This window comes from Tamandua tetradactyla, chromosome 17 (genome assembly GCF_023851605.1).
Source record: "Tamandua tetradactyla isolate mTamTet1 chromosome 17, mTamTet1.pri, whole genome shotgun sequence".
Lineage (NCBI taxonomy): Eukaryota > Metazoa > Chordata > Mammalia > Pilosa > Myrmecophagidae > Tamandua > Tamandua tetradactyla.
Genome location: NC_135343.1, coordinates 8,204,014 through 8,217,483, shown reverse-complemented (window position 1 = coordinate 8,217,483; position 13,470 = coordinate 8,204,014). Strand labels below are relative to the sequence as shown.

At 38.1% G+C, this 13,470-nt stretch overlaps 1 protein-coding gene across 4 annotated transcripts in view; it reads left to right on the top strand.

Annotated features, from left to right (window-relative positions):
• Positions 1-13,470, top strand: part of EIF2AK2 (eukaryotic translation initiation factor 2 alpha kinase 2) — a 66,236-nt gene that overhangs the window by 28,034 nt on the left and 24,732 nt on the right. For 3 of the 4 annotated variants that reach the window (XM_077133989.1, XM_077133988.1, XM_077133987.1), the window contains exons 5-12: positions 3,662-3,788; positions 3,875-3,976; positions 4,148-4,215; positions 4,387-4,459; positions 8,878-8,912; positions 10,085-10,147; positions 11,719-11,841; positions 13,307-13,423. In XM_077133989.1, coding sequence (XP_076990104.1) covers positions 3,662-3,788; positions 3,875-3,976; positions 4,148-4,215; positions 4,387-4,459; positions 8,878-8,912; positions 10,085-10,147; positions 11,719-11,841; positions 13,307-13,423 — 708 coding nt within the window. The remainder of the gene's footprint in view (positions 1-3,661; positions 3,789-3,874; positions 3,977-4,147; positions 4,216-4,386; positions 4,460-8,877; positions 8,913-10,084; positions 10,148-11,718; positions 11,842-13,306; positions 13,424-13,470) is intronic. The other variant, XM_077133990.1, reaches the window with a different exon arrangement.

Sequence of the window (13,470 nt, the reverse complement as noted above, 5' to 3'; positions counted from 1 at the left end):
GGGACATTTACACCCCTGAGAGTCACGTCCCACATACTGGGGAAGGGCAGTGAGTTCACCTGCTGAGTTGACTTAGAGAGAGAGGCCACATCTGAGCAACAAAAGAGGTTCTCTTGAGGATGACTCTTATGCCTAATATTAAGTAGGCCTCGCCTACTTATGTTATGCAGGAATTGTTTCATATGGGCAGACCCCAAGATCGAGGGCTCAGCCTATTGATTTGGTTGTCCCCACTTCTAGTGAGAATATCAGTAATTCTCCAAATGGGGGAATTTGAATATTTCCTCCTTTCTCCCCAGTGCCTCAAGGGGATTTTGCAAATACTTCTTTATTCACTGGCCAAATTACTCTGTGATATATCAGGACATCACATGAACCTGAACAAACCAACAAGATCTCATGCCCCAGTCAAGATTCTGTGTACCCATAGTGTTCAACTAAAATGACCATACAAGTTAAATTAGGAAATGCACTACCCAAAATATAAATTTTGCACCAAATTAACATCTCCCCCTTTGGTCTCCTATAGAAGTTGAAGTTTTAAAATATGGATGATATCATCCTTTATCCATCCTTTCCTCTGTTATACCTTAGTCCTATCCAGATCAGCTTTATTCATATCTCTATTCGAAGTCAGATCCCTTTTTTAACTTTTTAAATAGTTCCTGTATGGATGGGGTACTGCTGACTTTCATAGCATCAGAATGCTAATTCTGAATTCTTAGGTGTCACATAAATAACCAAAGTTTTTGGGAACAACCAGGTTATAAAAAAACAGCTCAGTATCTCAGAATTTGGAAATAACAGTTACAACTCCTGAATATATGTGACTGCTAGGTCACCTGATATCCCATGCTCTCGACGTCAGTTCACTGAGTTTTTATATTATAGTTAGTCCACATGAGTGAAGCCTAATACCACTACTCTTTTTGTTCCTGACATTTCATTCAACGTACTGTCCTTAAAGTTCGTTCACCTAGTTGTATGCCTCACAACTTCATTCCTTCTTGCGGCTGCTCAGTAGTCCGTTGTAAGTATACACGTAGTTCCCCCTTCCATTCCTCAGTTGTTGTACCCTGAAGCCACCTGCATTCATTGTGGACTGTGAACACTGCCACCATAGACCCCAGTGTGTAAATGTCCATTCATGTCCCCACACTTAATTCCTCCAGGTATATAATGAGCAACAGGGGTGCGGGATCCTATGGCAACCCCACCCCTAGCCTCCTGTGGAACCACCACACTGCCCTCCAAGGGGCTGCACCTCTCATTTTCATACCGACAGTGAATAGATCTCTTTATTCACATTTTGTCTGGCAGTATTTCTCTCTGTTCATTGTTAAACAGTTTTATTCAAACAATATACAACCCACCCCAAGTGTATAGACATGCCTTCATCATCATAATGTATCTGAAGACATTTCCTTTTCTTCCAAAAATAATCCATACCCCCTCCCTATGCCCCCAACCCATTGACATTTAGTTTTGGCATAATACTTTTGTCACATTCAGTGGAAGTATATTACAATGTTTCTATTGACTATAGATCCTAGTTTGCATTGATTGTATTTTTTCCTATATACCAATCTATTTTCAACACCCTGCAATACTGATATTCATTTGTTCTCCCTCATGCAAAAACTTTTTTTTTTTAATTTGTGCATGTAATCACCATCGTTGTCCCTTCTAGACATTCCTAAATTATACTGTCTCAACCTTTATCCTCTGTCTTTCCTTCTGGTGTCATTTGTGTCCCCAGCCCTTCTCCCTCTATCACACTCAGCTTCATTTAGTACTTATGTTATTGTGCCACAGTCAGGTAGTATTGTGCTATCCATTACTGAAATTTTTACAGTCAGTCTTGTTGCACGATCTGTATTCCCTCAGCACCAACTGCCCAATCTTTATCCTATTTCTATCTCCTGAAGCCTGTGTTCTTCACTTCAGTTCTCCAAGTTCACTCATTAATGTTAGTTCCTATTAGTGAGACCATACAGTATTTGTCCTTTTGTCTCTGGCTAATTTCACTCAGCATAATGTCCTCAGGGTTCAACCATGTTGTTACACGCTTCATAACTTTATTCTTACAGCTGCATAATATTCCATCGTATGTATATACTGCACTTGCTTAGCCACTCATCTTTGATGGACATTTGTGCTGTTTCCATCCCTTGGCATTTGTAAATAATGCTGCTATAAACATTGGTGTGCAAATGTCTGTTTGTGTCCTTGCCCTTGGGTCCTCTGAATATATATCTGGTAATGGGGTTGCTAAATCATATGGCAATTCTATTCTTAGCTTCCTGAGAAACCACCAAACTGTCTTCCAGAGTAGTTGTACCATTTTGCACTCCCACCAGCTGTGGATAAGTGTGCCTTTTTCTCCACATCCACTTCAGCACTTGTTTTCTGTTTTTTGTGGGTTTTTTTTTATTTTATAATGTTGTTTTCATTCTAGTGGGTGTGAGATGATATCTCATTGTGGTTTTTATTTGCATTTCCCTAATAGCCAGTGAAGTTGAGCATCTTTTCATGTGCCTTTTAGCCTTCTGTATTTCCTCTTCTGAGATGTCTGTTCATGTCTTTTGCCCATTTTTAAATTGGATTCTTTGTCTTTTTGTTGTTGAGTTGAAGACTCTTTTTATATATATTCTGAATACTAAACACTTATCTGATATGTGGTTTCCGAATTTTGTCTCCCATTACATAGGCTGCCTTTTTACTTTCTTGAGAAAGTTCTTTGATGCACCAAAGTGTTTAATTTTGAGGAGTTCCCATTTATCTATTTCTTTCTTCAATGCTCATGTTTTGGCTGTAAGGTCTAGGAAACTGCTTCCTGTTACAAGTTTTATAGGATATTTCCCTACATTTTCTTCTAAAACTTTTATGGTCCTAGCTGTAATGTTTAGGTCTTTGATCCATTTTGAATTAATTTTTGTATAGGGTGTGATATGGATCATCTTTTATTCTTTTGAGCTGCAAAGGTATTTTTAAAGATATTGGGATTTTGAAACTTTTGGAGCAGTGCTGTTTAAGTGAGTAGAGTGGGAATTTTATTTAAGTCTTTGCCATTTAAAAGCAAATAGGTATGACAGCTAGATACAAAAATGAGTTTTTTAAGATTTAGGACTAAAAACCTGAAGGTACTTAGGAGTTTTTTGCGGACTATCCCTGAGATGCCTTCTTCCCTCACAGACAGGTTTACTTGCTTACGGATTTTCTTTGGGGTGCCAAGAAGAGATTTAGTAGAGCCTTGGGGCAAACAAGGAGCAAATACGAGCCAGGCTTATTAATAGTTTTAAGGTGGCCCCAGGGGGTGAAGATCATCTACCTTAGAGTCTACCCCCCAGATCTTTTGACTTTTGGGGAATTTTTAAAAACCACTACTTAGTGCCTTTGTGCAAGATCTTTCAACGAAGCAGCAAGGAGTTAGAAGTTGCCTGGAAAACGTAAGCTGAGAAGTCAGCCAATCCTGATTATTCAGGCTAATTGGTCAGCCATCTTATTGAAGATTTAAATTATATAAGGTGTGGGCTATAAATCTACCTACTAAATTAATGTTATCTTATAGCCTTTGTTAATCCGTGATTTTTTTCATATCATTACTTGGATTTACTCTATTTTTGATGTTTGGATAAATACTTTCCATCATTTCTCCTAGATTTCGTTGTAAATGCAAAATTGGGCAGAAAGAATTTGATGTTGCCTCAGGTTCTACTAAACAGGAGGCAAAACAATTTGCAGCTAAACTTGCATATGATCAGATGAATTTAGAAGAAACCTCAATGGTATGTACTGACTTTGGATATAATTTTAATTTTTAAAATTCCTTTAGTCGTTGATCTGGGCTTATACTGTGTTTACATGATGCCAGGACACCAGTCACGTAGCAGAGCGGTCCCTGCATGTGGTTTCACCGTGGACCGCAAGCACGGGACCTTCAGAGGGAGGGACGCAAGCTCTGTGGGCAACTCAGGTTTGTTTCTTAAATCCAGATCAAACGTGCATTAAAAATTAATTAACCTTATCATTGTTTACAGTTGTCAATTTGGGGAATAAATGTGGTAGTTAGTACCTAAAGACTGTGCCGCTCTGGGGAAGTAATTTAGTTCCGTTTAAACCTTCCATGGGCCCCTCTTTCCTGCAGAGAACTGACCCAGTCTTCTCTGATTGTTTCACTCCCGGGTGCAGCAGCTCTTCGGAAATACGCACATTGTAAGTGTGGATGGATACTGATATTTAATAAATTCAAATTGCTGCCTGAGAGAACCATTTTTATGAAAATGTTTGATATTAAATGAAGACACTAGAGAAAGAAATGACTGATTTTTTTCAACCAAAACTGGACAGAATTCATAAACTAATCGTTTTCTCTTTTTCTCCTAGTTCTTCTGAATTACCTTTTAAAAATGGCTTCTCAGAAAATTTATCAGAGAATAACTATCACAGTGACAGTATGGTATGATTTCTTCTATGTTTATCATTTCAGTCTCTAAGTTTCCTAGTTCATCTTATTTTTTCTTTCATGTCCTCATTTAAAAATGACCTGCAGTACCCAATATTTTAGTCAGGATTCTCTAGGGAAACAGAACCAATGGAGATAACTATAAATATGAGAATTTTTGATTTATTTAAGAAAACAATCCCTTAGAACTACCAAAAATGAGTATCTCAGTTAGCTTTACCATAGGCATATTTAAATAAAGTATCCAAATAATCATTGTAAAACCTGTGTTTGTGCAGGAAGTTTCATAACCCAATTTAAAATTAAGGCAGCAAGGAAAAGAATCTACAAACTCAGATAACAAAATTCTTAAATTCTAAATATTAAACACTGACTTAAATACCATTTGATCAGCTATCAAATCAGTGAATGTTCTCAAAATATCAAGTGGAAAATTATTACAAATATCTACATTGCTATAGTAATGACCTATGTTACTAAACATTTTCCTGATTTCAGAAAATATGTAGATACAAATATTTTTACAATTAACATATGAAAATCCTTTTTTTTCTTTTAAATATTTTTATTGCTAAATCTTCACACATATACCTTCTATACATGGTATGCAATCATGGCTCATAATATTATCACATAGTTGTATATTTATCACCATGATCATTTTTCGCAACGTTTGCATTACTCCAGAAAAAGAAATAAAAAGAAGGAAAAAAAAACTCACACCAACCATACACCTTATCCTTCCCTCTCATTCACTGCTAGTATTTCCAAAACTAGTGGAATTATTTTACCCTTTGTCCTCCTATTTTTTTTTAACTTTTTAGCGTATAAAATAACATATATACAAATCAAAGAAAGGAAAAAGCAATAGTTTTCAAAGCACTCTTCAACAAGTAGTTATAGGGCAGATCCCAGCGTTTGTCATGGGCTACCATACCATCCTCTCAGATTTTTCCTTCTAGCTGCTCCAGAATGTTGGAGGCCAGAAAGAATAAACATTTTTTTATCGTCACAATCAACTTTTTGTTCTTTTTTGTGAAAAATGACATATATACAAAAAAGCAATAAATTTAAAAGCACAGCACAACAATTAGTTGTAGAACAGATTTTAGAGTTTGCTATTCCACAATTTTAGGTTTTTACTTCTAGCTGCTCCAAGATACTGGAGACTGAAAGAAATATCAATATAATGATTCAGCACTCATACTTGTTTGTTAAACCTGACCTTCTCTGTATAACTCCACCATCACCTTTGATCTTTCTCCCACTCATTAGGGATATTTGGGCTATGAGCATTCTAACTCATGTTGGGATGGGCTATCAATAATAAGGGGTAGGGAGATGGAACCAGCTGATATTCTGGAAAGGCTGGGCTCTCTAGGTTTCTAAGGACCCATCTGGAGGTTGTAACTGGAAAGTTATCCTAGTGCATGAAACCTTTGTGGAATCTTTTATAATGCTCTAGCTGTTCTTTAGGATGGGCTGGAATGATTTTGGTTGGAGATTGGCAAATTATGATAGCTAGCAATGTTTAACTGCAGCTTGCATAAGAGTGATCTCCAGAGTAGCCTCTCAACTCTGTTTGAACTCTCTTAGCCACTAATACCTTATTTGTCACACTTCTTTTCCCCCTTTTGGTCAGGACAGCATTGTTGATCCCAAGGTGCCAGGTCCAAACTGATCCCTGGGAGTCATCTCCCACACCACCAGGAAGACTTTCACCCCTGGATGTCATGTCCCACATAGTGAGGAGGGCAATGATTTCACTTGCAGAGTTGGGCTTAGAGAGAGAGAGGCCACATCTGAGCAACAAAAGAGGTCCTCCAGAAGTAACTCTTAGGCATGCCTGTAGGTAGGCTAAGCTCCTCTACTACCTACATAAGCTTCGCAAGAGTAAGCCTTAAGATCAAGGGCTTGGCCTGTTGAATTTACGAAAATCTTAACCATCTAAAATAGATATCTTAGTTAGCTTATCCATAGGCATATTTAAATAAAATACCTAAGTAATCATTGTAGAGCCTGTTCATGTAAAATGTTTCATAAACCAATTTAACATTAAAGGAAGAAAGGAGAAAGAGCTATAGATACCTATATCAGAGTTCCTTAGATTCTAAATGTTAAACACTATCTTAAATACCATTTGTTTTACTATCAAATAATGAGATTTTATATGAGTGTCTCACACAACTATGGGGATACATGAATCCAAATTTTGCAGGGCCAGCTGCAAGCTGACAGCTCCCAGGTAGGTCTTCAGTGAACCCCCTAGGAGTGGTACATTCTCTGTTCTGACTACTTCTTTAAAGCCTTCAGCTGATTAGATTAAATGTCACTCACTGCAGGTGACACTCCCTCTGGCCACTGCAGCTGTAATCAGCCATGGTGGCAGTCAGTGTGCTGATGATTAATAAATTAACCAGCCATGAAATGTCCTTGCAGGAACAGGCCAGTGCTTGCTTGACCAGATAACGGGGCACCATCACCTGGCCAAATTGATACATGAACCTAACCATAACACCAGCCATAATTTTTATATTTTAATCTCATGCTCCTACTAAATAATTATATCTAACAGACTTTTGACCCTCTCTCCCTTCTTTATTAATCCCCAGTACTCACATGCAAACCCTATATACCTTCCTCCCCTCTTTCTCTCCCTCATATTTTCATATATTCCTATGATCTTGCTTTGTTTTTGTACCAACTAAAGAGCATTTAAAGCATCATTCATAGTTCTACTTCTGTTTTGCAAAAAAATCAGAGCTAAACTTAAAAGAAAAACTAAACTTAAAAATCAGATAATTCTTTGTGGTGATAAGTGTTGTAAAAGTATCTTGTTTACAGAAAAAATACAGGTCAATAAGAAAAAGACAGACTCAGAAAAATATGCAAAACATCTGAACAATTCAGAGAAGAGATACCCAAATGGGCAACAAACATATGAAGAGATGTTTTACTTCACTAGTAATCAAAAAAACGCAAATCTAAACAGCAGTTAGATACCATTTCAAACACACCAGATCCACAAAATTTAAGTCTTGCAATACCAAGTGTTGCTATCTTCCAGTTATAATTCTCATATCTTTCTCATGGAACTATAAGTTGGTGCAACCATTTTGGCACTATGTATAAAGTTAAGGGTGTGTGCGAATGCCATATAGCCAAACAATTCCATTCCTGGGAATATATTCTAGAGAAACACTTGCGTGTGCGCACAGGAAAACATGTAAAGAATGTTCTTTGCAGCACTAGTTGTAAGAGGAAATAACTGGAAAAATCTTCCTGTCCATTAACATTAACTCTTTTTTAAAAAAATATTTTTATTGAGAAATCTTCACACACATACAGTCATCCGTAGTATACAATCAGTGGCTCACAATATCATTACATAGTCATGTATTCATCACCGTGATCGTTTTTAGAACATTTCATCACTCTAGAAAAAGAAAACACTCATGTATCCACACCCCTTACCTCTCCCTCTCATTGACCACTAGTATTTCCATCTGCCAATTTTTTTTTACCTCTTATCTCCCCCTATTATTTAGTTATTTTTTTATCCTTATTATTTTACTCATCTGTCAATACCCTGGATAAAAGGGGCATCAGACACAGGATTTTCACAGTTGCATTGTAAAAGCTATATAGTTAATACACTTGTCTTCAAGAATCAAGTCTACTAGAACACAGTTCAGCAGTTTTAGGTACAGTTTTAGGTACTCCCCTCTAGTCCCTCCGATGCACCATAAACTAAAAATGGGTATCTATGTAATGTATAACAATAACCTTCAGGATGACCTCTCATCTCTGAAATCCCTCAGCCACTGAAACTTTATTTTATCTCATTTCTCTCCTCCCCTTTTTGGTCAAGAAGGCTTTCACAATCCCATGATGCTGGGTCCCAGTTCATCCTCAGGAGTTCTGTCCCACATTACTGGGGAGATTTACAACCCTGGGAGTCATGTCCCATGTAGCGGGGAGGGCAGTGAGTTCACCTGTAGAGTTGGCTTAAGGAGAAAGACCACATCTGAGCAATAAAAGAGGCTCTCTGAGGGTGACTCTTAGGCATAATTATAAGTAGGCTTAGCTTCTCCTTTGCAGGAATAAGTTTCATATGGTTGAACACCAAGATTGAGGGCTCAGCCTATTGAATTGGTTGTCTCCACTGCTTGTGAGACTATCAGGGATTCCTCAGATGGGGAAGTTTAATATTTCCTCCTTTCTCCCCAGTCCCCCAAGGGGACTTTTGTTAGCATTAGCTCTTGATGAGAGTATAAAAATTGTCGAACCTGTTCTTCTTATGGACTGAGAAATGTGGTACAGAACTAGCTAGAAGGGTAAGAGAAACTTCCTTCACAAGCTGATAATAGGTTTAATCACCTGACAGTGTTTTCAATTTTCTTTTGTTACAGAAATGTCTCTCAAATAATCAAAAGAAGGTAAAAAGGTAAGTGTCATTATGCATCAACCGTTTTGAAGTCATCTTATTTTAGACTCAACCTGTCAGCCTTATTTCTTACACCTTCAGAGCTTGTAGAGTATTGTACACCGGTCTTTGAGTGGAATTTCAGAAGTAGGAATCATGGCAAAGACCCACAAAAAGCTTGGGATCCACAAACAAATAATTTTAGATACGTGGCGAGATCTTTGCATATATGCATATAGCCACAGTGTACCATATGGTATCTCTAGGGAGGTAAAGGGCCACAGAGAAAAGTAGGCTTGGAGAGGTATTTTCAAGAGCAGTGCATTATTTTGCAGACAAGTAGGTTGGGTTGAAATAGTGTTCTGGGTTAAAAAAAAAAAAAGCCAAATGTTATGTAAATTATGGTGAGTTAGTTTTTTTAGCTGAAGAGAAAAGTAAAGCTGTAAATATAATCACAAATGAAAGTATGGTGGCAAAAGGAGCCCTTCCGAGCCACCGGTGACTAACAGTAGATAGGTACATTGAAGAAAGATGACTCCTGACATGTGGCTGTGGGCGGAGAGGAGAGAGACCGTGCATCAGATGGTCAGTCCCCCAGCCTTGTGTCTGTAGCAGTGAGGAGGGAAGAGCAGAAAGTAGGCAGGACTCAGGGACCAGTTACAGTCATGAGGTGAGAGGGTGATCAAGGAGAAAGGATTCGAAGATTCCTTCCATTCTGGATGGGAAAAAAATTGTTGCACCGACGGTGTTAAGGAAGTTGAAGGCTTGAGGCCTAGAGGGAAAATAATGGTCTGGACATGTTTAGTTTTAGGTGGTGGATGAACTTCCAGTCGTGGGTGGCCTGCAAGCAGTGAGACATAAAGTACAAAGGAAGAATGCCTAGAATGAGGGTGCAAGGAGATGTACTCCCTGAAGTTTTGACTCTGGAGGGAGAAAAGGAGAGGCCAATGGCATTCAACAGTGGACAAGTTAAGGTGAACAAAAGGAACGAGGAAAGGAATGAGAAATTATTATCAGTCAGAGGAGAATCCTAAGTATAAGGTTTTATAAAGAGGTCTTTTAATATTTGCCACCCTGCTGTTCTAATAGTTGGCTCAAAATATAAAAGGCCTAGTACACAGCATAAAATCAATACTAAACAAATTATATTTTATTTCAGTTTTGAGTTTTCCATTTTTTCTCTTATTTTTTAGAAGTTTGGCACCTAGATTTTATTTTCATGAAAGAGAAGCAAGCAAGTATACTAAGGACTCAAGGTAAGAGGGAATTGTAAAATAGAGGGAATTGTAAAATAGAGGGAATTGTAAAATAGAATTTATTTAAAGATATGTTTGTTCATTCAACAAAAGGTTTTTAAGGGCCTGTTGTATATTGGGCAGATTGCATCATGTTTCTACTTGAACCGTTTAATTGTTTTAGCACAGTTGGGTCCAGGAAGAATTATAATCTCTTGGAGAAGTGAAGCTTAGATAAATCCAAATGGGGAGTGATAAATATTTAATCTATGTGATTAAATATGATCTGATTTGGATATCACTGACATCTATGGACATTTCTAATGCTGAAAGTAAATACTCCTGTAAAGCAGGTATTTTTGAAAAAAATGTGTGGCGGGCCATTCAAAGAGTGAGAGGCCGGCTGGGGGGTCATGGCTGTGGACCCCATACCTGTGCAGGAATCATAGTAGAACCATTTGAATCTGCTTCTGATTTCCAGCTCAGTACAAGAATTCACTTGAGAAAATGATTCCTCTGCTGTGAGTCATGTGTTTGAGTTTAAATGAAATATACAAACAAAGAAGACCTATATCCATCAGGAGGGTATCGAATACAATTTATAAAACAACCAATCAGTAAATATTAAGCACCTAACATCCTCCTGGTGCTGTGCTAGGCAACAGTAGGAACCAATAGAAATGGTTCCTGCACCCATAGAGTTTTGTGAAGATGGCCAACTTTAATGTTGGATAAGTCTGTGATTACAAACTGTGGTCAGAGCTCTGAAGGAAAAGTGATGATATGGTAGGAAACTAAAACAGTACTCCTGGATTTAGAGTGAGGGATGAGGCTGAGTCACAGTTGTGGAGAGACCTGAAGGATGAGTTAGTGCAGAGAGGTGGGGAGATTCTGAGCTTGGGAAAAAGAAGAGCATGTAGGAAGGTTGCAGTGGAAGAGGCCAGTGAGTGCTCAAGAGGCAGAAAGAAGGCCCTGGGGCTTCCAGCATGTCAGCAAGGACCCAGCGCCTGGAAAGGGAGGCAGATACCAGATCACATGGCCCCTTTAAGGGTTTTATGTCCTCTGTTGAATGCAGAGGCCTGTTATCAGAGGGTTTATGCAATAGTGTGATGTGATCGGACTAAGTTTTACCATACTGGTTGCTGTGTGGACCATGGGTTGGCACGGGAGCAGGAGAAGATGTGGGTGTCCACTTAGGAAGAGACTTTGGGAGCCTGATGGAAGCCTGGGCTGGTGTGGAGGTGTTGGAGATGGGGAAACGGATGTGTCTTGGAAGTAGAATTGGCAGGGCTTAATGATGGAACGTGTTGCCTGAGGGGAAAGGGAAAACCAGGTAGTTAGAAACCTAGGCAGGCTCAGAGCCTTTTTTGTACTGCCAGGAGCTGACCATGATCTGTGAGGTTGGGCTCTCCAAGAGAGGAGGGGTGAGCCTTCTATCCTTTGTGATTCAGGAGTCTGTGAAGTGGCCCCTCCTGATCTTATTCAGATTGGGAGAATCATGTTTGTTATACGGTCCATTTCACAAGTGACATGAGAGACAAAGTGAGAGGGAATGTGGACCTCAGAATAACAAGCAGTATTTATCTTTCAAGGTTTGCCAACGATTTTAAAGAAATAGAACCAATTGGTACAGGTGGATATGGCCAAGTCTTCAAAGCAAAGCACAGAATTGATGGGAAGATTTATGTTATTAAACGTGTTAAATATGATAACGAGTAAGTAGTGTATGTTTGTTTGATGAGAAGGTGTCTTGAACCTGCTCTACTCTTTTTGTGGTTCACTCTTCTTCATTCGCATATCACTTTCTTCTTTCTAGTCCTCCATAAAATATTCATTTTACCTTCAGGCACTTTTCTTATTCTGAAATAAACTCACTGTGCTGTGGTCACTTCAAGAAAAAGTGGATATGCCATTGATCATGCTTTTGAGCTTGTCTTGGTTTTAATACTAAAGTTATGGAGTCACTTGGCTGAAGCTGACCCATGAGATTTTCTAGTCTCAGCTCCTTATTTCACCGATGAGACAGAGATTGTGTGAGGTAAAACCTAGCTGGTAATCGTTCCACTTACCTGCAGGCATTCTTCATTATACTGCGCTTTGCTACGTTGCGCTCCATAGATATTGTATCTGTTCCGTTTCTTCGATTCAGCATTTGTGGAGTCTTTCTCTCTCGTCTCTGCCATCCTCCAGAGTTCTAAGCAAGTGGGATTTGTCCTTTTATCCACTAAGTCTCTGGAGAGGCTTTCTCGGGGGATATTTTATGTCACCATATTGATGACATCACTCCTCTACTCTTGTATTTTTGGAATCTTGCATAAATGGAATTTACAAATGATGGCTGTTCATTTGTATTAGTATGCTATTCATTATGATTAGAAATATGTCAAAATGTATGTAAGAAAGATGATAAGAAATAATTCAATGTAACAACTGTTTTAGAATTGTCTTTGTATTTTTCATTATATTATTATTTATTATTATTTCATTTTTTATATATCTTTTGTGTAGTACTGTTATAGAACATTACAATTAAAATTGTAAAATGTTTGTTTATCCTTCCTTATCCTTGAAATCTCATATTTATTTACTCTATTTAGCATGGAATTGTCTTAGCTTTTGACAACACAGCAACGTAAAGCTCCCACAATGTGCAGCAAAGTCTGTTTCTCTGCACAGATTATTCCCTTTGCATATTTTTGCCACATATTTAAAATTCTGAATTAGGTTCTTTATGCTGCCTGGGTTACCTATCCATTCTGGCTGCGCACGGTTTGCTTGTGAAATACATAGCCCTTTTAACCTAGGCCTAAATTAAAAAACTAATTTATTAATTAGCTACAAAAATTTGCATTGTTGGCATTTCAAAGACTACTTTAAATGATTTTAAAATTGTCTGATATTTGGAAATCTTTAAGTCACTGCTTTCACTTTTATGTCAAAAGTGAGAACAGCTATGTCTTTACGTGTGCTTGCTCTTTGAGTTCTGGCTTTCTCTTTGAACTTGAAGCTCCTTGAGCACAAACTCTTTTTTCTACTTTCCATTCCAAATCTCAGGGTGTGGAATCTGTGGTGACCATTTAATAAGTGAGCGCAGATAGTTGCCTCTTGTTGCTTAAAGTGTTTTCTAGTTGTTATCAGGGATGTATGTTAACACTTTTGTTTTCTGTTGCTTTTTACTAGGAAGGCAGAGCGTGAAGTAAAAGCATTGGCAGCACTTAATCATGTAAATATTATTCACTATCATAGCTGCTGGGATGGAATGGATTATGATCCTGAGAAAAGCATAAATGATTCAAGGTAACTAAAAATAAATTCTCATGGCCATCATAGGACAGAAGGAAGCT